At 39.3% G+C, this 23499-nt stretch overlaps 1 protein-coding gene across 3 annotated transcripts in view; it reads right to left on the bottom strand.

Annotated features, from left to right (window-relative positions):
• sh3kbp1 (SH3-domain kinase binding protein 1) overlaps positions 1 to 22746 on the bottom strand; it is a 41281-nt gene extending 18535 nt beyond the window's left edge. Inside the window, exons 1-5 of one of the 3 annotated variants that reach the window (XM_042510202.2) lie at positions 22525 to 22746; positions 13173 to 13330; positions 3615 to 3729; positions 1535 to 1641; positions 155 to 293 (exon numbers count right to left, since the gene is read on the bottom strand). In XM_042510202.2, the coding sequence (XP_042366136.2) occupies positions 155 to 293; positions 1535 to 1641; positions 3615 to 3729; positions 13173 to 13330; positions 22525 to 22528 (523 nt within the window). In that variant the 5' untranslated portion in view covers positions 22529 to 22746. Of the gene's footprint in view, positions 1 to 154; positions 294 to 1534; positions 1642 to 3614; positions 3730 to 13172; positions 13331 to 17765; positions 17868 to 22524 lie in introns of those variants that run through there. The other 2 variants (XM_088072062.1, XM_088072063.1) reach the window with 2 other exon arrangements.
• Between the last annotated feature and the right edge of the window lie 753 nt (positions 22747 to 23499).

Raw genomic sequence — 23499 nt, 5'->3', positions numbered from 1 at the left:
AGCACTCTATTTTTAGCACAATCATTTCCTTTATTTATATGAACATGTCATGAGAAGTCAAACATCAGAAGTCATCAATATTGCAACCAGAGCAGCTGTGTATGTTTTTTTTATGTTTGGATGCCTTCCCACCAGCTGACTGGCTGAGACTCACTGGTGCGGGTGCTGCGCAGCTCCTCCTGCGAGGTGTCTAAGGAGGGCGTCTCTGACTCGGACAGGATCACTTTGGTGAAATTGGAGGGAAACATTCCAGTCTTCCCATTTAGAAATCCCTCCCACCAGCCCTCCTCTACCTGAACAAACATTCACACACAAATATAAAGACCTACACACACAAAAACACAGTCCCCAAAAGCAAAGATCCGTACTGACTGTCCAGAGAGGAAGAGTTTCTGTTCAAATTTAGAGTTAATTTTGCATAAAGGTCACATCAGAGTGGCAACAGAGCTAATCAGAGCAGCACTTGACCTTTGTCCCGGCAGACAATATAACTTATTTTATTAATGATAACTTCAAGATTTTTCAAATCTTAAAAGATGTTGAAAATGTTAGACCCCACACATAATGTAAAAATAAATGTAATGGTGTTACAATTGGCCAAAGCAGCAATAACAGACTCTAATCACAAACAAATAGTCTCTCACAAATCTCTCATGACCAAACGCTATTTGAGAGTAAACAAACATGGCAGACAGCTCACAAGGAGAAGTAGCTGTTAGTTTTTGGACCACTTTTTACAAAAAAAATCACATGGAAAGAAGAAAGAAATATGAATATGGAAATATGGAATTTGCTATATTTCTGGGTTTTTTTTGGCATTGTGTAAGCGTTTTTTGTAGCATCCTCTTGGAGGCTTGTTGCTTATCGTCTGGCACCTGGTCGCTACCTTTTTAAGTCCCAATCTCACCCACATAAACATCCTGCACACAGCAAAATAAGAGGAAAATAAGAAAATACAGGCAGAGAGCAGAGTCAGGGGCCTGTGATCAATATGAAACGATATCATATGCCCATTTAATATGATTATTTACATTTATATCAACTCACAAACGTAAATACAATTTGATTTGACAGTTTTATTGAAAATGAATCTATTGTTATTAGTGAAAATACTAAAAATCGGCTTAGAATGGAAACAGTAACAAATGTGTGATATGGAGATTTTAAAATAAAGGTGCAACTTTAAGATAATATGCATCAATGTATCAATAATATGGGATCATTGAGTTGACATATCCATCCAGCTTGATAGATTGTTACACCCTTTTATTTAATTAATAAAGAGGATCAATATATGAACTTGTCAGTGCTCTCTGGTGGACAAACTGTTCCTAAATTACATCATGTACAACTTTGTTATCTCATATCAAACATTTGTGCCCTAATCTTTTCCTTCACCAACATATCATTTCATTTTTTCTCATTTTAAATGAATGATAAATGTGCTAAAAGTCATCTGCTTGTGTGTTTTGAGGGTTGATGGTTTATAATAAGCGGCTCCATTATGAGAACAGTAGCACGTTATCGGTCTTACCTCTGCTATGATCTCAATGACGTCTCCTATTTTCAGCTCTAGCTCGTCTTCATGCTGAGGCACGTAGCTGAACGCCGCTTTACACCTCCGCTTACGGATTTGCTCGACTACAAACACACGGACAAAAAAGAGCACACAAACACACACATATTTTAGTCTCACATGTGACATGATTGGCTCCTGCACTTATCCATAATCCAAGACTTACAGGAGCCAGCAGGTGTTCACTGACTTATTAAAAGCCCACATGGTTGAAGATGGCCATGCTGACCTTTGACCTTTCAATTAGGGGACTGTCTTTCTTGCTAACCAGCTCAGACACCAAACGCTTCCCACTGGCATTGAAGTGTTTATCTTACACTCATTAGCCTCCTCATTACTCTTGACTCATTCCACACCAGCTGAGCATTAAGACGCAGCGCTGCAGTTCCACTTTTATCCACACGGTGTCACACCTCCTCATGGTTAATGTATGGGTGTATGCCTGTACATGACATTGTGTAGGTATGATCAGGAAAATGTACTTTGGCGTACTCAGTGCAGAAAAAATGTCTCCTGGCTGTGACTGTTACGGTATTATATATCATATCATTAATGCATTATGACTCATGCATTCATGTAAAAACAGCATTTTAGTGTGTAGTTGGATGGAGCTCATTGACGACAAGCACTATTTGATTATTATTTTGATTTATTTATTTATTATTTGTTTGATTTATTTCTATTTTATTTCATTTTCATTTCATACAAAGCTGCAGCTAATGATTATTTTTAACTATGGATTAATCTACTTATTATTTTCTTCAAAAATAGTATGATGAATTAATTTGTATTCATTTAAAAATACTGATAAATGCAGACACGTTTTCAATTTCAAAATTAATTTTTTTCTGGGCTTAAATTGACCAACTTCTTGGTAGATTTTCCACCATAACTGACATTTGAGCACAACTATGGAGGATTTGGAAAGCTTGCAATGTGGCTGTTCAGTGTGCACTCCTATGCGCTGGCTGTCTGCTCCAAAAACCAAGAAAAACACTCTTTTCTTTTAAGATTCTGATTTTCTATTTTTGGGAAACAGACTAGGGGACACAGTCTGGAAATTGTAGTATTTTTCCATACTTCTCATTCTTTAAAGTTTGATTATTATTATTATTGTTATTATTATATTATTGATAAAATCGTTAAATATTAAATCTATTTGCAGATTAAATACCATTTTTTCTGGGCATTCTTGTTTTGTTTTCTTATATACTTTTTTCATCTTTATTTTTTTTTTTTTTAAATTAATTTTCACATGTCAAAAGTAAAATCTAATCTATCTATACTTTTCCATACTGTGTAGGAACCCCGAAACTCATCTTCATAATGCATTTTTTGTCCAAACCTCAAAGTTGTTAACTTAACTGCTTCTGTAATGAAAACATTAGTTGAACATGACCATACATTTAAGCATTTATTACTTAATTGTATAATCACTTAGTCTATAAAATGTCTGAAAATATTAAAAATATATAAATCATAGCTTCCTAGAGTCCTTAAAATGTCTAATTTTTTTTTTTTACCAAAACCCAACAATTTACACACACTGTATAGAAAATATAAAATAAACAGAGAAAAGAATTACATCTTCACATTAGAGAGGCTGCATGTTTGGCATTTTTATATGAAAAATGACAAAGCGACAATTGTCAGTTGACTAATTGTGTAAACTGCACTTATACATTTTCAAATGTTTTGTGTGCAAAGATCCTTATTTGCGTAGCAACTAAATGTGTAAGATTATTGTAGTGGAGTAAAAAGTAAAAAATTTCCCTCTGAAATGTTGCATAGTTTAAAGTGGCATAATAAGAAAAGTTACCTCAGATTTGTAGTCTGCGCATACGTGTGTGTACTGAGTGTTGAATGCTTGACCCAAATCCTTCCTCACACTAATAGGATCTATGTTTCAGACTGAAGACTTAAACCTGCCGAATGATTAACATGTATGAATGTGTGTGACAGTGTGTGTGACTCTGTGTGTGACTCTGTGTGTGTGTGTGTGTGTGTGTGTGTGTGTGTGTGTGTGTGAGTTGAGCACCTTTCCTGCCTGGTCGCACGCTGGGGTCGGACACAGGGCTGGCCCTTCCATTGGAAAGGTCTGACCTGATCATGCTCGCCTGTCCTCCGTCCCTCTTCCCCTCTTTCTTTATCTCCTACAAAGAGAGAAGAGCAGGAGATGATTAGTGGAGGAAGAGGAGGAGTTGAGGAAGGATATGAAAAAAGGTGGGTTCAGGTGAGAAAATGTTAGTTGCGGACAGAGAATAATACAAAAAAGAGAACAAAAGGAAAGAATCTTATTACTCATAATGAGTTACAGCTCTAAACAGGTTGGTTCCCAATTGGTTATTCTTCCTTCCCACATGAATGTGTCCTCAGGTGTCCTCTGAGTTCCCCCCACACAACATGATATCAGACTAAATAACAATTATTTTCAATATTTAATAATCTTATTTTAGTCTATTTTAGTTTAGTATATAAAAATGTTGACTAAAATGTCTATAAAATGTAAAATGCTCAAGTTCTTGCTCATCACAATTACCCAGAGCCCCAAGTGTCATGTTAAAATTTTCTTTTGTCAAACCAACAGTCCAAAACCCAGAGACTTTTTATTTACTTTCATGGATGATGTTTTGCCTGAAAAATGCCTGAAACTATTTTTTTTTTCAATCCACTAATCAACTAATCAACTAATCAGCTAATCGTTGCAGCTCTATATTAAACATGTTCTGTGTCTGCGATTTGAAATCAGTGTGTTCAGGATGGACTTCAGAGCAAATTGGGGGACTTTGCTGACTGTCTTGTGGAGGGGAGAATATGGCCCAAAATCAGCTTGAAAAGGAGTTGTTGTTTTTTTTTAAAGAAAAGTCTGTAAAATATACCCTTACACGTGAAACAACAATTGAACTAAGATGTTGGTTAAATATCTTAGATAATGTTTTAAGTAAAAAGGGAGAACATGTCAGAAAAGATGTAAAAATTCTTTATGTCATCATTTCTTACTTACTGCTGATGTTGACCTTTAATTCTCCAGGAGAAGAGCAGGCCTGGTGACAGCCCCCTGGCCAAAGCTTTGAATATTTGCTGTTGATTCATAATAAAGCTCCAGAGCCCAGAATAATGGTATTTAAGACAGCCTAACTTACTGTGAATCATTTCTGAAAATAAGTCTGTGAATGAGCACTGTTGCATAAATACCTGAATGTTTTGAGGTGATTTGTTATGCAATAAACTTGCTTATGTATTCAATAAATGCAAATAAGATTCATCAGTCTAACCCTGCCCTGCACTGTGCTGCAGTATTAGATGTCAGTAACCCAGGTGACCCTCACTGTTTACCTGCAGACGACCAGCCAGAGCTCGTAAAGCTCGGTCAAACACAAACACACAAACTGAGTCCCACCCTCTGCTGCAACCTTTCCCTCTCTGTCCACATGACTTTCGCTGGCAGAAAGAATCACAAGACAGCATGCAAAACTGATCAAGAGGGCCGAAAAGGGAAACAAACATGCTGAAAACAGAAGAATCAACAAGCGGGCAGATGGGGAGACAACAAACAGGGAGACGTTTACACACAGAGACCCAAAAAAAAAAAATAGACATGACGGTTCACATCTCCTCACCACATTCATCATGACACTGTTTCATAAGCCCTGGCCCTGTGGCGAACGCAGCTCAGTGAAGCATACTGGTCCGGGTATACTGACTCACAGAGTCTAACCTCTCTCTCTCACGCACACACACACACACACACACACACACACACTAGATGTGTATGGCCTGGTGTGGCGTGAAAGCCTTAATGAGTCTCTGAGACATCCAAAAATATCAACAAGAGAAGATGTTTCCTAGACAACAGCTGTAGCTCATTTTAGGCAAAGAGCCATTTCAGGAGCCACAAAGGTTAGAAACTGGACACGACGCTGAAGGAAGAATAATTTGGGTGTTAAGAAGCAAACAGATTTGACACTCAGCAGAGGAGAGATGCACATTCTCAGTAGTGGAGAGGCCAATTAAAATCTGACATGTTGTGCGAGCACTCCACTGCTAACAGGAAGAGATGGATTAAAACTTGGGGACAGAAATCATCCTCTAAACCACAAAATGAGCTTTTAAAACAAAAAACTAGACTCATAGAAGCTTTCTTGTTGCTCTCCTCTCTATAAACATATACAACTGCATTTATATTTAAAGAAATAAATGGTGCTTGTAACTGTCTCCCCCTGCTTCCAGTCTTAAGATTAAACTAAGATAATTGTCTCCTGGCTGTAGCTTCACATTAAGCATACAGACCTGTAAGGCTACCACCAATAATTGGAAGAGTCGAACCTTCATTTATCACGTCGACACTGGAATTCTGAATCAACATTCATTGAATGCAAAGCCTCTTTTTTTGCATCTCAATTCATTCTGTTTAAAACTGGTATTTCTGCACAGTTAAAGATAAAGATTAGGCTAATGTTAATAGCAATATACTATTTTTAGGATTAGTTTGGGTTTTCTCTGATGTCTATAATGTGAATGTGTTTCTCACAAAACAGTGTTTGTCGGAGGGACCTATGGTCGCATATTGTATAGTCTTTCTGATGATTGCTGGAGGACGACCTTACAGATACTTTTTATGTGTTTTTCATTGTTTTTCTAATTGTTTTTCAAATTTCTGTTAAAACGGACAAGAAAGTATCATCTTTTCTTATCTCTCTTAAGGATTGGTAAGGATTTGTAAGTATTGTTTTATCTAACAAAATAGTATGCAAACCCTTTATGTTGGTGTTTCTTTTCTAAGTTTTTTACTACAGTAAAAAAAAATAAAATAAAAGTGCTCTCCTGCTTGCTAACAGCACCATTCATTAAAGGAAGCTGATTATTCAAAAAGAGTATGTGTTTGACTTCGACCACCAAATTCTTATTAGTTCATCCTTGGGTCAAAATGGACATTTGTGCTTTGAGGAAACTCCCTCAAGGCTCTCTTGAGATGTTGCTTTCATGAGATTGAGACGGATGCAAGGTCACAGTGACCTTGACCTATGACCACTAAATCTAATCAGTTCATCGTTAAGTCCAAGCTCCAAATTTGAAGAAATTCCCTCAAAGTGTTCAAAGCGTTCACAAGAATGACAGATCCAATGTCACATTGACCCTTAACCTCTGACCAGCAAAATTACTGCTGAGTCTAACTCAATGTTCAGTTCAAATGTGAAGAAATCAAATTTTAAAGTGTTCTTGAGACATGAGCACGAGACTTGAGCATTTACAAGAATTGGATAGATGTATGTAAGCTTTGACAACCCCAAAAAATAGTTCCTCCAACACTATCAGCGGCTTGAAGGCATAAAAATTGCTATTGCCAAAAAACACTACAAAATGTCATCATAATCATAAATAATCAAAACAAATTGATTTACTATTTACTATTTATCATTACTACTAGTCAAAAAGTAATAAAAACCATTGTGCACTAGTCCTATGTGGCCCTCATTCATATGCTGGCTCCCTAAAATGGACCTCATCCTGGTCCTGGTAAAAACTGACAGAATTCTTGTTTTATTTTTTTAAACCGTTAACATTTCATTTTTTCTGTTCACTGAGGTCGGGTCAGTCACACAGTTTTCTTTCCGTGACATTTGCTGTTTGCAGTTAAGTAGGCTAATGCAGCGTTAATGCAGAACCAGGAAAACTACACATTGATTCTGCAGTTAAAGTGCAGATGGATTGGCTCTGACTCTGCATGCTTTCATGTGCTGCAAAAACAGAGAGAGAGGCACACACACATTCATTCAGAAACTCACATGCACAGACTCACAGACTGACTGGGGGAGAAAAAAAAAACACTTTTAACTTGGAGACGCAAGCCAGCCTACGCAGAAACCCACAGCGGCCATTTGTTAGCCTGCAGCTTCCCCTGTTTTATGAGTGGTGAAGGAGAGGCAGCGGCGTTTACTAGCTGTTTGGCTTTGGGCTTCATGAAAAGCAATGCAACATAAATTCTAAAATCCATCTGTTTTCTGTTAAGGCTGCTTGTACTAAATAATTAATATGTTTGAGTTATACCCAGAGACTAATGAGTGCTGGGTTCTGCAGAGGAAATCAAAGCTAACTGTACTGTTCTTGGAGGCCTTTGTTACTACTTGGACTGCATTCATGCTCTGCTGCAATTCCTCCTGTGGGGATATGGAGGTAACCCAGAGTTAAAGGAAACCCAGCTGAAAAGAGGAGAGGAAGACAACGTGATTCATCATATCTGAACAGGAAACACCTGCATAATGTACAGTGCTGTGTTGGTGCTGTTTGTAAAATGTGCAAAAGTCTGACAGCCAGTATGAAGTTAAGACTGTGCTGCTTCAGTGCTAAACACTACTATTGTGCATCCCTTCTCAGCAGACCTCTGACCCTTTTCCTCCCAGACACAGATAATGCTAAACAATGCCGTGTAGCAGCTAACAACGGCTGTGTTCCCACTACAAAAGAATCCATAGCCCAGAGAGAAAGAGTAATAATATGGGGGAAAAGCGTTGCTTGTAAAAATCATTGTGAAATGCAAAGGAACCATGACGCAAAATATAATTTCCCTACTTTTCATAGAGCTTTTTCTCATTGTGCAACTCTACTCAGTGGTCACTGTGCAACTCTGTTCAGTGGTGCATTTCACAATGATTTTTACAAGCACCTATTTATCTATCTATCTATCTATCTATCTATCTATCCATCCATCCATCCAGCCTGCAATTCAGCCTCGGAGGTTGCTGCTTGAATTTTACATTTGCAGTTTTACAGTTTCCTTTAATAGGTCAAAAATGATGGACAGAGATGCAACACTTCATCCAACTTGTTGTAGATGTAAAAGTTACAGAATGTTAATGCGCTGTCACATAAATAACCACCACGTCCTGCACTGATGGCGTGATCTTTGTCAGGGACACACATCAGGACGCATTTGCGTTTACAATACAAAAGATATGTAGTCAAATGCATCCCAGACCACCTCAGAAAATGGTTTTGAGTGACTGAATCAAAATGTGTCATGGTCGATGTTAGCACTGTTCACTTGTGATCACATCACCACAGACACGTTAATATCAGGTATAAATAGAACCTTCGAGACAGAGAGGGCCTTTGCTGGCATAATCTTGTGTGTGAAAAGTATCTTCAAGCCACTGCATTTTTGTGAATACAGCTGTCACCCGCATCCAGGTGTTGTCTCACTGTCATGCAACAGATTACAACTACTAAGAAGAATAGAGATACACTTTCGATTCAGCTAACACACAAACAAGCACACAAACTCTCAACTCAAGCACACATGCTACTCTGTCTTGCACATACAAAGCGCAAAGCCTGTGTTGCACAGGTGCTAATGTGGTCAATTAACCACACAGGCTTTTCTGTAGCACCTGCAACATACACTGAGTTATTTTTCTGTACCAAACATGCCAAGCATTTCATGCCCCACCTTCCCAAATATGCAGATCTGCTGTTAATGTGTGTTTCACGTTCAACTGAATATTATACTGCTGTGGGATTTTTTCCACTTACTCCACCCCTACCTCTCTCTCCACCCGGCCACCCCCCCTCATCAGCCTCAATACCTCCTCCCAGTGCTCCCAGCAGTTCTTCATCTCCAATCAAGCCAGTATTTAAGCAGCCTCACTCCAGTGTTTTGTCTTCGCTTCCATTTACGAGCTTTCAGCATTCACTCTCAGACTGTTTTCTTGGTTTCCACTTGGCTCGCCTCTGACCACCTCTCCTCGTCTCTGTCCCGGTAAACCTAACAGCCTCCTGTCTGCGACCACAAGCTTTGCCTGTGCACTGCGTGGTTCTCGTTCACCTGTGGCTGTGCAGTGTTCTACTGCTTTAGCTCCGTTGAGAGAGATCTCCATCCTTCCAGCCATGTTCAGAGCCTTCAGCCAAGTGAAACATCTCCTTTGTGTGAGAGCCACTGGTGTTTATTTTCTGATGGTACATTGATTCCCCGCCTGTTCTCATTGATCCCACTACCTGCTCCTCCTGGATTCGTCTGCTCCGCTACCTGCCTGCCCCTCTCTGGACTCCCCGCTTTTCCCACAAGCTCCCTGCATTGAGTGTTTCTGCAACTTAGCTGATACATTCACCTGCCAGTCCACTCTATGTTCACAATTTCCCCACTTGAACTCTGAACTATCACCTGTGAACGTGAGTTCTCCCTCTAGTCTCTCTACGAACTCTGCTCCACCCCAGAACTGATAACTGTCCCTACTTACCTACCACATGATTATACTCACATTTGCTCCATTCAACCTGCAAAAAGATTAAATAAAGGTCATTACCAACTACTCGTATGTTTTGTTGTGCTGCAATTGGGCCCTACCACAACCCCTTTATGATTTTTTTGAATTAGTCAATTAAATAAAAGAAACTTAAATGTATGGTGAAGGTCAACTAGAGGCCACCCATATCCAGTACGGCAGCAGTGAAGTTGAACCATCAAATAAAAATGTTAACTTCAGCATGCTTTTTGCCAAAGTCTGCAGATTTCCAGACATCTGTAGTGACTTTGCTTCTTAATAGTGACTCCCAGCTGCTCTTCTGCACCGTGAAGGACAATGTTTAGTGTTATATGTCGAATAAGAGCATGTGATTCTGATTTGCAACACTTGCTTGTCTAATCCACAGAGGTCAGATGATTACAGCAAAACAAACACCATCCACAGGCTATTTTCAGACCAATTCATTAGCTCAGAAAATATTTAGCTGGTCACTCAAAAGGGAAAATAACGGTTAATTGCAGCTCTAATGTTTTCAGTTATGTTAATGTTACATAGCAAGAATATTGTTCCTGTTTTTGATAAACAGCAGCTAAAAGCAGCTGATTGTTTCTCAATAGACTCGACAGATTTGAAAAGATATGCTTAATGATCATCTGACAAAGAAGTGAGCCTTTCCCGAATGAGCAATATGGTTTTTAGAAAAAAATCAGTTATACGACATCTTATAATAGCTCTAGGCATTGACACATACATGTATTTGCACACAAGCTTGCAGTCTCATGATGTCCTTAACATTGGTTGCTTCACTGAATTAACTGTCCAATCCACACTTGACAGTCCGTTAACCTGAGCTAACCCTCATACTACAACTCTGCGTGTTTTAAAGTTTGGAAATGAAAACACCTCTCAAACTGTCTTTTAGTGAAAAACTTAATTCAGTGACCTTCACCTTGATAATCTTTGTCATGTCGGTTGTCAGCCATGACGGCACCAGAGGGGGGTTGCTTGCATACCATCACTTCCTGTCCCCTTTTTAACCTGTCTATCCACATCCCCCACTTCCTACAAACACACACTTACATGCACACACATTCATCAGCATTGCAAAGCTTAATGTCACTGATTCCCATAACTGCAGTCTTGTGACAGACCAGTCTGGTATTACTGCATTACTCACAGTCTCTCTCTGTCTCTCTCACATGAACACATATCCACTCACACACCGTCTCTGGGATTTCATAGGCCCATTGTCCAGCTCACTGACAGTGAGTGAGAGCTGTAACATTCAGTCAGCACAAATAAAACCCCAGCTGCACAGCAGACCACCTGACAACAGGCTGACTTCTTAAGCGCTGTCCAAATGTGAACGCTGCTCTGCCCTCGGTTTGTGGCTCTTTTCTACTTCCCTCATGGTACAGTTAACAAGAAACTTCCTTCTTCTCATTACCACAAACACACTGTTTTACTATGCAAACCAGAAGCTGAACCTTTAACTCCCACCAACTAATTAGGGGTGCTGGATTGTGGCAAAAATCATAATTATGATAATTTTGGTCAGCAGTGATGCATTTATTGGACTTTTTAAAATTAGAATTAATGCCTTGCGGATGTATGCCTCTGTGAACCCGACTAGTTGCACTTACATTTGTGTCAGTGAAAAACATGGATGCTTCACACACATCTTTCTCCCCGCAGCACAGAAGATCTGTACAGTCAGCACAGTTTCAAGGTGGACATCCAAGATTAGTGTCGCAAATTTGGTATTGGACCAACTGTCTCCCCTTCTGTTCCTGAGTTATGGTTGAATAATAGTCAGAAAAGTGTTTTTGACAAACATTATGACATCAGAGTGAAGCTGACCTTTAACCTTTTGGAAATAATATGTCATCACTTCATCATTTTGTCCTATTAGACATTTGTGGGAGTATTTTGTCTTGACATGTTTAGTGTGAGCACAGTGACCTTTGACCACCGTATTCCAGTCAGTTTATCCAAATGGACATTTGTGCCGCATTTGTGGAAACACCCTCAAGACCTTTTGGAGATATCATGGTAACGAGAAGGAGATGGACACAATTGATTCATAGTCGAGTTCAAGTGGTCCTCATGGTTTTCTTGGAGTATTGCATTCATGAGAATGGGAGGATGTACTGACAGACAAACCAAAAAGATAATGCAGCCATGGTTGTTGCTCTCATAGCAGCAGAAGAACTTTTTTAACAGTGTTTTTTCTTGAACTTTGAATATAGATCAACTGAAAAATAAGCTTGAAGTGAACTAAACCTGCTACAGCCTGGTTTAGAGTGACTTTGGGCTTTTAGTGAGGGGCTAAAAAGGACCGCCATAGGGGAAAGGGGTGTATTCAGTTTATAACATGAGAGCATCATTGCAAAACCGAATATGGTGCAATAATCGTTTTATCTCAAAAATTGTGATTTTGTAAGTGAATAGTGACTGAAAATGAAATTAATCTCTAAGCCTAGTATCTAATGTACTTAGGGCCACCAGCACATTGTAAGAAAATTGTAAATTCCACTCTGACTATCCCACAGAAACGTTACTGTATTACCCACGGACAAGCTTTAGAGCTTCTAACAATTATTCCATAATCGCTTTATCTGCTGGTTATTTTCTTAATTAGTCAGTTAATTATTCAGTCTAAATGGAAACATTCACATTTAAGAGGCTAGAGAAACTGTTTTTATTGGTAGTTTATACGTTCATGTTACCCTTGTTACAGCCTTATGTTTGTGCAACTTGTAACTATTGCTGTTGTCGTCTCATTTCTATCAAATAACAATCAGCTTGATATATATGAAAAACAGAAAATTAAAGAAGTTGGAGGGAAGAGGAAGAGGAAGCCAAGAGATGTGCTGAATGGACGAGTCTACCAGCCAATTTTAGCCTTTTAGCTGGTCAAACAGCTTCTGAAATCCCTCCCCACAGACCTTTCCAACATTGCTGTTCCCAACAACGGCTGATGTGTTTCTTCAACTTTCTGAAAACAGCATTTACACCCACATCAGACAATGTAATCTTAAGCTTAATCATTAAGATCATATCCTGACCTCAAACTCAACCTTAACTTAACTTTCCTCATCATCTTATCTAAATTGTATCATTTTTCCAACCCTAACTTCTCACACCTTTCAAAGACAGCTGTGGTGAGGTGTCAAACTCGGGTTTTCAAAACACACACAAACACCCAAAGCAAACCATACTGCAGCGACACACTGGAAACTGCATGTTTACTCTGCTGCTATTTACGGAGGGCCTCTTGTGGGTTCATGGAGCGTGCAAGAGACTGAGAATGAGGAGAGAAAATGAAGAAGGGGGTTGATATTGTGATTACTCACCCTGACAAAGTTATCCGGGAACAGGCCCCTGCGTCCGCCGAGCTCGCCCTCCCACCATCCTCCATCGTCCCGCCGTATGTTTACGATGATGTCGCCCACCGTCAGGCTCAACTCATCGTCCTGCTGAGCCTCATAGTCGAACTCCACCACGGCCTCCACTGGGGACAGAGACACATGGAGGATGAGGAGGAGAGAGTGAGTGTGTTGACAATAAACTGAAAAAAAGGTCAAAACACCGCAGAGGTGTCACATTGTGCTACATTTACATTCTGGCACGGAGGTTTTAAACTTGATGATTTTGCTGGTTTTCATTTATTGATACAAAACTGAAAGTGAAAGACAAACGCACAGTGTATAATACACTAAAATATTACATTAAAATGCCACGAACTAGCCTGAAACACTGCAGAGATACAGTATTAAATTCCTCTTTCGTTCAGCTCTAATTTCCTCAAAAAACATCCAACTCTCAAGCACACAAACAAACACAGGCCGAAAGAATCCTCGAGGGGAAGGTGGGATTATATATTCGAGCGCTGTCATAACTCGAATGATAAATTCAGCATAATGTACATTTCCACTGCACAAATTCCATCAGCACAACAATACAGTCATATTAGACGTAACACTCTGCTGCCAAGAGTTTCGCTTTCAAACAGGAAAACTGTTTTCACACACTAATTAAAATGTGCCCTGTGGAGTGAAGGTTATGTTTACATCCCGTGTTTGTCATTTAAGATACACCTCTGTACTCTTAAAATCAGACTCTTTGCTCACAAAGAATGAAAATGTCTGTGGTTCACAGATCAACAACACCATTTAATTATTATCAACTATTATCATTATTATTCTAGTTTATTATTGTAAGCAACTCAATGAACCTCCGCTAATGTTAAAAAAGTAGTAATTTATCCACAATGATTCTCTAACCCTGACCAAAACTTAACCATAGTTCAACAGTGATTTCTAAAGCTTTTGAAGGGAACAAACAAACATCAGAAAACACATCTTCTCTATTTATCAATCTAGACAGTATGGACAATTTTTGTCATCTAATTTTGGGGATTGTTGCATAAATCACTTGCACACAAGGTTGGAAATGAACTTTTTTGTCCACCTGCCACTGTGGCTGAGACCAAGTGTCTAATGAAGGCATACAAGCAAAACTTCACAAGTCATATTGCAAATGAGCCATTTATGCAGCAATGGCTAAACAAATCAGGGTTTTCCCACAAATTCATTTATTTGTGGCGGCCCACCACAATGAAAACATTTGCCATCACTAGTTGATTTTGTAATTTTATGAGCTGGACTGTTCATTATGAGTACGATTTGAATATATACTGTATATACATATATACACTATATACTGTTCAGTTATTATTTTATCACTCTCTTCAAGCACAGGCCTACTCTGGGCACAGAGAAAAGCAGCAAAACACCAGGCGCAGTGAAAGTGAAACTTCATCATTCAAACTCTGAAAGTCTGCATCAGCTGCTCCTCTCATCCATCAATCTGATCAGCTGTGATCGGATCAACAGATCCGTTATCCATCCCATGACTTAAACTCCTCAAACTGCTGCTGTTAGAAAGAAGGATTGAATGGTGAGTTTCGCCTGCACTGTGTCCACAGACTCGCAAAAAAATCTGAATTTAGAGAGGAAACACAATATGGTAAAAAAAGGATACACACATGAGTTGAAAAATAAAAATGGAAGCTTTATATACAAAATTATAGTAACTGTTGACTTTCATTAACAGTCACAAAGCACCAATAACAAATATGGCAAAGTAGGTGCAATTTTATGATGTGTGAGAGAGTGTTTCTCTGCTGTTAAAATGTATATTTTACTGAAGTTATAATGACGAAAATCTAAACAGAAAAGAGCTGCCTTACTGAAAATGTATTGTGGAAAATAACTTAAAACAACAAACACAGCAACTCATACAATCGCACACATACGAAAACACCTTGTGACCACTTCTGAAGCTGCTAATACTTGTAAAAATGTAGTGAATGTGTCATATCAGATATAGCTTTCTTAACTCTAACCCTTTACACACACACACACACACACACACACACACACACACACACACACACGCGCACGCACACACACACACACACACACACACACACTGGCTGCAGAGGTCTTATCCTTGTCTAAACTGCGTGGGCGTCTGAAGGGGGGTGATGCGGGGGAGTTTCGGGGCTAGGGTAACCATGGGAACGACAGTATAAAGGGGTAGCTATGACTCAGACACACTGGCTTCCTCCTCAAAACGGTCCCTCCCTCACACACATACATTAAGTATAGCACGCACAAAAAGTCACGTTTTGACACACTAATGCAATAACAGGCAAACACCCAAAATGAGGACACTGGCCTTAATCAACCCCACTTCTTGTGAAAGTGTTGAAGTGGAAGGTCACGGCGTTGCTGTGCCTCTACATCATTTGGAAGGACGAGGAATTCCTCACGACATCAGTAGTGAGCAGACAAAGCAGACGACTGTAGTCCAAGTCGGTCTGGTGCTCAGATGGGGAGCCGGATATGATTCTGGCTTGAGATAACTAAGAGAGATTAGCCGCAGATGACACAGCGACGTGGCACAAATGTCTTTTTTTTGCTCTTGTGATGTTTCTGGGGAAGTGCCGCATACCATCAGAGTGGAAGTGGCAGGTTCTTCAGTAAGGAGAAGTATGTACAGTGAATTGATAGCTTGTGGCAGTTGTCTCGCAGACCACATCACAGTACATCTGAGTGGCAGAACAGGACAACACACTGCGTTCCACCCACCCATCCTCGTCAGTCAGCAGCACATGCACGACTGAGGAAGACGACAGCTTGTGGCTCTGCACAGAACGCACATCGCCGAGTGCAAAGACGGGTGCAAGTTTGAAGTGACACAAAGTTAACGCCAAATGGGCTCTGCGGAGGAGCTCTGTCCAGTGAGAAGCTATGCAAAAAGAGTGGAAACTGAGCTGTGCAATAGACGTACACTGGATACGATTTTACAAAGCAAACAGCCTTTATTCACTGATATGGTGAACGACACAGCATGATTGGATATCCACAAAGCCAAAAATGAACATTTTAAAGCAATGTTAGGCAAAATAACAGCCACAGCAAACTCATTCTTACAATAAACCAGTAAAAGGTGCATAGATTAAATCATAATTAAGTAATTTATATTAATGTTCAATGATAAGTGTGGCAGTTTTCTATATTATTGTAGATAAATAGCATGAGTGTATCAAAGCCTGATGCCTCCACTATTGTCCAAAAACTATTAAAAACCTGAATGAGACACTTCGTTCTGTTGCACTGGGTGACATGTTTCTTCATTATTATGGACACACACACACACACACACAGTAGTTTATTTTGACTCAATCCCATATGCACTGTCCCGCTGCTTTAAATACACACTCAAGCACCAAATCTGCAGCTGAAATTAGCCCAAAACAAATACATTATTAACTCCTGTTTGCGTAACATTTGCAAAAAAGGGGGTCACTAATAGAACCCATTTATACCTGGTTTTAGCATGCCTCTTAAGCAAAAATACATAAGCCCATACAGCCACAACACTAGGTCCTGGACACACAAGCAATACAATGCATACAGAATAAAGATAACATCAAGGTTTATCAATAACAGCAAAGAACCATGATCAGATAACATGCTCAAAGACAGACTGCAGTCCTCGAGTACTCGATTTGGACATCAGTAATTGTTCAATGTAAAGGGTAACTGTTTCTCTGATAGTCATTCTACTGAGCCGACCTTGAACACATCTCAATGCAACCTTATGCAACCTCTTTTATTTAGCTTACCAGCTCTTATCCTGCCGATTTCAACTCGAATTTCAACATTAGATTACTATTTTTAACTGACGGGACTTGATAGAAAGTTTGGGTGTGCTCACCGCTGCTGCTTTGAGTGGATGATGATGAAGATGGTGCCGGCTGTGCAGATGGAGCTGACAGAGTTTATTTTTTAATGCAAAGACAGTCGAAGGTACTGCATTTATGTTTAATTTGATGCACAAAGTTGATGTGCTTGGCCATGGAGGTTGTGCTCCCCTTGACCACCACATTTCTTCTTCACTTCGCTTAATACCTGTTTGCTGACAATTCAACTGTATCAAAAACCTTTACAGGACTATCGATATATGTGGACCAGTGATTGGATTAAAATGAAGCGACTCGACTCAAGATGTAATGTAACGTTATAGGACCCACGGGACTTGATAGCAGTATCAATAAGCTCAGTGTTATCAATTTTCAGGTTTTGAAAAAAGCAGAAGCAGGTCCTCAATAGAACCAGGTTTCGATCCCCATTCTTAATAGACAACCATTTGCGTGCACAGCTATAGCCAACATAAAGTCACCAATTAACCTAACATTCATCATTAATAGAGAAAATAATAGTTACTACCAATAGTTAATAATAGTTAAATTACTTGGGTGTGAAAGGCTAAAAATGACACTCAAGAGGCTTTGAGAGGACAAGAGACCCGATATTTGCAAGCCAGTAGACAAAACAAAACTCCCACTCGAGTGGTCAAGAAACACACTCACGTACAGGAACTGAGATGGGCCTGTAGCGTCCTCTGAACAGCTGCAGTCTGTTTAGATAAGAGGAAACTGCACATACAAACACACCAAACTCCGCAAAGCCATGCTGACATTTCACTGGTTTACAGCCGACCTGTGTTTAGTTGTGGGTATGTTTCACTGCTGACGCTGATGATGTCAAGAGCAGCTGCGTGTTTTCAGTCTGTAAAACATTCACGCTGGACCCAAGCCCGTTGGGAGTCAAAGCCACCCACTCCAACTGTGGATCAGATCACAGACTTCAGCAAATTCTCCCACGTTAAAAGGAAAATTCCAACTATTCTCTGCTAAACTCATCACTCTTTTGCACTGCAGGAAGTTATTTTGTGACAAAGAGTTTGTACTCCCTCAACCTGCATTGAATATTTCTAATCCCCTGCACTCCCATTTCCCAGAATGCCTTTTGACAACCCCCAGATAAGAGCTCTGTGCATTCATCTTTGTGAATGTAGGTGGAAGGAGACACAGCGACAGCAAAGCAAAAGCAAGAAAGAGATTGAGAGTTTTCAGTTCCGGCTGTGATAGTGAAACATTTCTTTTGGTCACACTGTATTTCTTTCTATTATGGCTAATCACAAAACAGAGAGTAAGTTCCTGTAACGTTTGTGTCTACTTGTGTAACTGCTAAATCTTTGACTTCAGTTCTGAGGGACTGAAGGTCACAATTTTAGACAAAGCTGACACTCTTTTGTCCTTGAAAACTGCAGCACCAGTAGGATTACAGAAAGCTGTCCATTGTGACTTGAGATTTTGTCTTGTCTCCAAGACATTTTGTACGTCAGGAAGCACAGAAATAACCAAAATAACAAAATGGTACCAATGAATGCAAGATGCATTACCACAAATTGAAATAGTCTTGTCTATTTAGGGCAAGTTTAATAAAAGATAACATTAAAGACATTATTGTCTTTAAATTTTATTTCTTGTAGCATCTACCACAATCAATGGGCAATTTATTAGGTACATCAATTGTTATTAGGTACATAAAATCTGATGCAATTCAATACAACTGTTCTGCCATGTAGTCTACTTTTATCATGCCATTAATTTTAATTAAATTACAGTTTATTTTAGCACTGAAGTTGCACTCTGTAACATGTGTGTGTATATATATATATATATATATATATATATATATATATATATATATATATATATATATATATATATATATACATAATGTAGTCCAGTAAAACGCCATCTTTGACCTCAGTCATGAACATCAGTGAACATCATAAGCTTTTCAAAGGCAGAATTTGTGATGGAGCTGCTTTGTTTAATTGCAATATATCAATAAAGATGTTCCTAATATAGTGGCCACTGGTGGAAGATCTTGATGAAAGGGACATTACACCCAAACTCAAGAATACAGAATGTATTGTGTTGTTTATTTATTTATTTATTGTGTTTATTGGTGTTTTCGTATTATATTATTATTCTTACCGTTAGTGCTATTTATCAGTCTGGTGCTATCTATCAGTCTGTTTGTTGTGAGCTGCTGAGTGTTGAAGATTGTGGCCATAGAGATGTCTCTCTTCTCTCCAAAATGATGAAACTAGATGGTGCTGGGATTATGGTGCTCGAAAAAATCCACTTGAAACAGTGAACAGCAATGTCTTCTAACAGAAAACATGACCCTGTAACTCAGGATAATCCACACACCCTGTTGTGAGCAGTTTCATTCAGGAGTTATTTTCTTTCTACCAAATTACACCCACCAACCATATAACTGTATTTATGAGGGCAAGCCCCTCATATATGGAAGCTGTCATGTATGAAGGATTTCTGGGGGGCGATTGTCCAAGATTTCAAAGAGGAACTATGGATTCAAAACTTCCAGATGATCAGCTCAACTTTTGTTATTGAGTTATTCGATGCAATAACACCTCTTGGGGTGCCAGTTTCTACCAACAAGCGCATAGCCATGGCATCACGTGGCCTATAAAAGTGAAATTACAGCAGACATTGACATGCTTCTTTTAGGTCTATAATATATTCGCAGTTTCAATTTGTGTAGTTTGAGGTTTCATGGAAACCGCTCATAGACAGACGGCAAAGGAACAGCTGCTTAACAACAGACATTTACCAACAAGGTCGCAGACATGATCACAGCAAAGAAGCATAAAGTCGACAGCCAGGGCCACCGTGCCCAGGTGCAGCGGAAAGTTGACTACTTTTTCACTCAAAGATGAACAGTTGGAGAAAAGGCAGACATCTCGACAGCTGATGTCTCAGATCTAGAAACAATCTAAACTGATAAATAGCACATCAGGTAAGAGGAAAAATGTGCTTTGATTGGGGGATGAACTGTCCCTTTAAAAATCAGACGGGAGTAGGAAACTTGGCAACTTATTCCTCTTGTACAAATGTCATGAACAGATTAACCCACTTGGGGGCCCCGTATTGACACCCCCACAACCACCACCATCCCTCTGGGCACTGTGTATGCATCCTGTTACCGTGTATTAGAAAGAGGGATATGAAACCTATGAATGTAACATAAGAGGATATAAAAACTACTTTTTAAAGGCTTATTTTAGGTTTAGTTAATATGCCGGTCCTGTTTAAAGGCCCTTGTAATTTCCATTTCAGCTGATACTATAATTAGTGGTGCATATTACAGCCAATTTTGCAAGTAATTAAACGACCACAGTACACACATGCACACAGTGAGTATGGTCTAGGCCTTTGAGGAAATCGCCTGCATCTCCCAGTTGGTCAATCAGCCATGACAGCAGAGTATAACTGCGTGCCTGTGAGTGTTTCCTTTAGGGATAGCTGTGCATTGTTTGTTTACATGCAGCAGAGTCAGGGGTTCATTAGAAGGCACGCATGCAAAGGGGATTTAAAAGAGGTATTTTTGGACAAGGTTGCAACTATCTTCATTACAGCTTAACCCTTTGAAACCTGGGTCAACATTACTTTCCTTGTGCTGCGTTCAGACACCTTTCACATGTTTTTAAACCTTTAAACCCTGAGCAAATTAGTCTGATTTCTTTTGAAAACGGGATAGAAAGGCAATGAACAACTGCATGTAATGTCTTGAAAAATGCTAGAAATTAGTATATTTAGAAATTTATTTTTTTAAAAGACAGGAGGATATGTAGAGAAAACTATACTTATAATTATCAGAATCATATTTACAAAATATTTTTCAGAATTTGTATAATTATTATTTTAAGCATTTTTTGGTCATTTTTTCTGTTCATTAAAAAAATATATTATCTTTTTTTTGTGCTAATTCTCCAGGTTTCCTACATTTTAAGGCAAGTTAAATTTAAGACTTTTTAATACTTTTTAATGCCCCTCAGAAAAAAATGAAAAAAAGACCAGATTTACAGTGAATTGAAGAAAGAAAATGAACTGAACTGACAGTTATGTAGAGTTATGAACAATTTTATGAGGTATGTTAGGGGCAACCAAGCAAAAAATTGCAAGAGTCAGATTTACAATTTTGCCTAAATGTTTATTTAAAATATAGGATGACTTTTTTTAATCTTGTGGTGGAAACAAGGGAAGAGCAAAAGTAGGAAATACCCACTAATTTATTTTTTGTGACAATTTTGCGTTTTTCACTCTCAAATCACCTTTTATTCTTCTTTTATTTTGAGCATGGATGTATGCTTTTGAAGTTTCTTCTTTATGTCCTGTGCCATGAGCATAAACACTGTGTGCCACAGTATTAATCATCCGTGCAAAACACATTGCACTTTTTTTAATATGGATTAAACAAAGCTTTGACGCAGATAATTTGCATAAATAATTTTCCATTTCACCCCTAGATGCCACATCACAACAAACAAATCCCATGTCTCAGCATTTTTAAGAATTTTGAAAGTTTGATTTTAGACATTTTAATACCAGTTAAGGCCTTACTTTAAGATTAATGAATTAAATGCCTTCTAAGACTTTTTAACAATCTGTGGGAGTCCTGTTCTCAGGTTATTTTCTTGTTCTACTAATTTCTTGCCCATTTTCACCTCTTAAGCGGCTCATTGTTTGAAAGAAATCAAGCCACTTTGCCCTGGTTTCAAGGGGTTAATAATATAGAACCTTCAGCTGTTTACAAAATGTCAAGTGCTCCTTTGCAGCAGTGATAAGTTATCCACGGGAATGTCTTATAGATGCAGACTGGAAAGCAGCATGGAAAGAAAAGGGAGGTGAAATTTCTACATGCACTTAACTGATAACTCCTCCACCAATCCTGCAATGAATTAATTTTCATGCATTGTGTGCAACAGCGCAGTGCTGTGGGAAAACGATAGCGACGATGAGAGAAATGTCACAGTCAGGCCTGTTTTCATCCACAGAGACGCGGGGAGCTGGAGAGAGTCAAACACTGTGCAACACAATGGGCAGACAGACAGAGAGTAAATGTAAACGTGTCAACATCTGCAACTCATCAATGTGACCCGCTGCTTTTTCCTGAAAACGCATGCACAGCCGCGCCGCCGCACACCCACGCGCAGCTTTCTAATCATGAATACAAGCGACGGAAACGCCAAAGCCCGTGCGGTCACTCACAAACAGCTCGGCTATGTATGAAGCGACGTCAGTGGAGGTGAGGTGGGGAGGAGAGGAGAGAAGAGGGGGAGGAAGGAGATAGGCTGAACCCTGCGCGCATCTGGACCGGGCGTTTATTCCTGCCCATCCAGATGCGCAGAGGCGCTGGAGGCTATTTTTGGGTATTCTCTAAATTAGAAGCAGAAAAAGACGTTGCATCTCACCCATTTATGTGTCCCGGTGTGCTGGTCGCGCTCCTGTGGGTTAGTTGTAAAGGTGGTTGTGTGAGGTTTGTGCGACCGAGCCCCAGCCTCCTGCTCGTACTATAGATCCGCTACCGCCGCGCTGAAACGGGAGGAGCGTCTGATGAAACCATATTCCTTCCTCTTTTTTCTCTCTCTCTCCGGTGACACGGCAGAGGAGGCAGAGCGAGGACCCAGAAAACGGAAAAGCGCTGATGAACAAATCTCCCTCTCCCTTTCTCTCTCTCTTGTTGCCTTCAAGTGCACTGCGTAAATTCCGACTTCCCAAATTTGCATTTTCATCACAGCCAGATAACGGGAGCAATGTGACGCAATTTGTTGTACCAAGCATGATGCTCTCAAAGCAGATGGTGGTGACACAATTACAAACAGATCTCTGTACTCACAATGAGCTGCTTCACGAGGAAAGCTCTGATTTTGCCCAACATGCTGTAACATGATAATTTATTTAGATTATTTTTAGAATTGTTATATTCAATTCAAAATATGTTCTTTTGGAGAAATCATTGCCTTATATAAATTTTGTCAAATCTTTGGTTTTGTATGGCATTTGATTTTGTTTTAACTCTCCTCAACATCTTACTCCATAACTCACAGACATCCTCACTAACGTCATTGACTGCCACAGCTCGCAAACTGATTTAATATTTAGTCTGGTTTCTTTATTGTATAATAAAAAGATTTTTGAAGTTGTTTGTGTTTCCATTTCAATATTTTCTTGTCTTGGCTCTAATGGCTTTAGGTTATAACAAATGAAAGCGCCTGGCAATATGCCAACCCAATCAGCAGAATAAATTGTACAAATGCATTACATTTGTACATAACTATGTTGCAGACACTTACAGATGTTAGGTTTCAACAGCACTGTCGTTAACATGTGGTTAGCTTTAGGCACAAAAGCCATTTGGTTATGGTTAGGAGAAGATGTATTGGCTT

This window comes from Plectropomus leopardus, chromosome 21 (assembly GCF_026936395.1).
Source record: "Plectropomus leopardus strain MGB_pleo_1.0 chromosome 21, ASM2693639v1, whole genome shotgun sequence".
Lineage (NCBI taxonomy): Eukaryota > Metazoa > Chordata > Actinopteri > Perciformes > Serranidae > Plectropomus > Plectropomus leopardus.
This window is presented reverse-complemented; position numbering and strand designations above follow the sequence as displayed.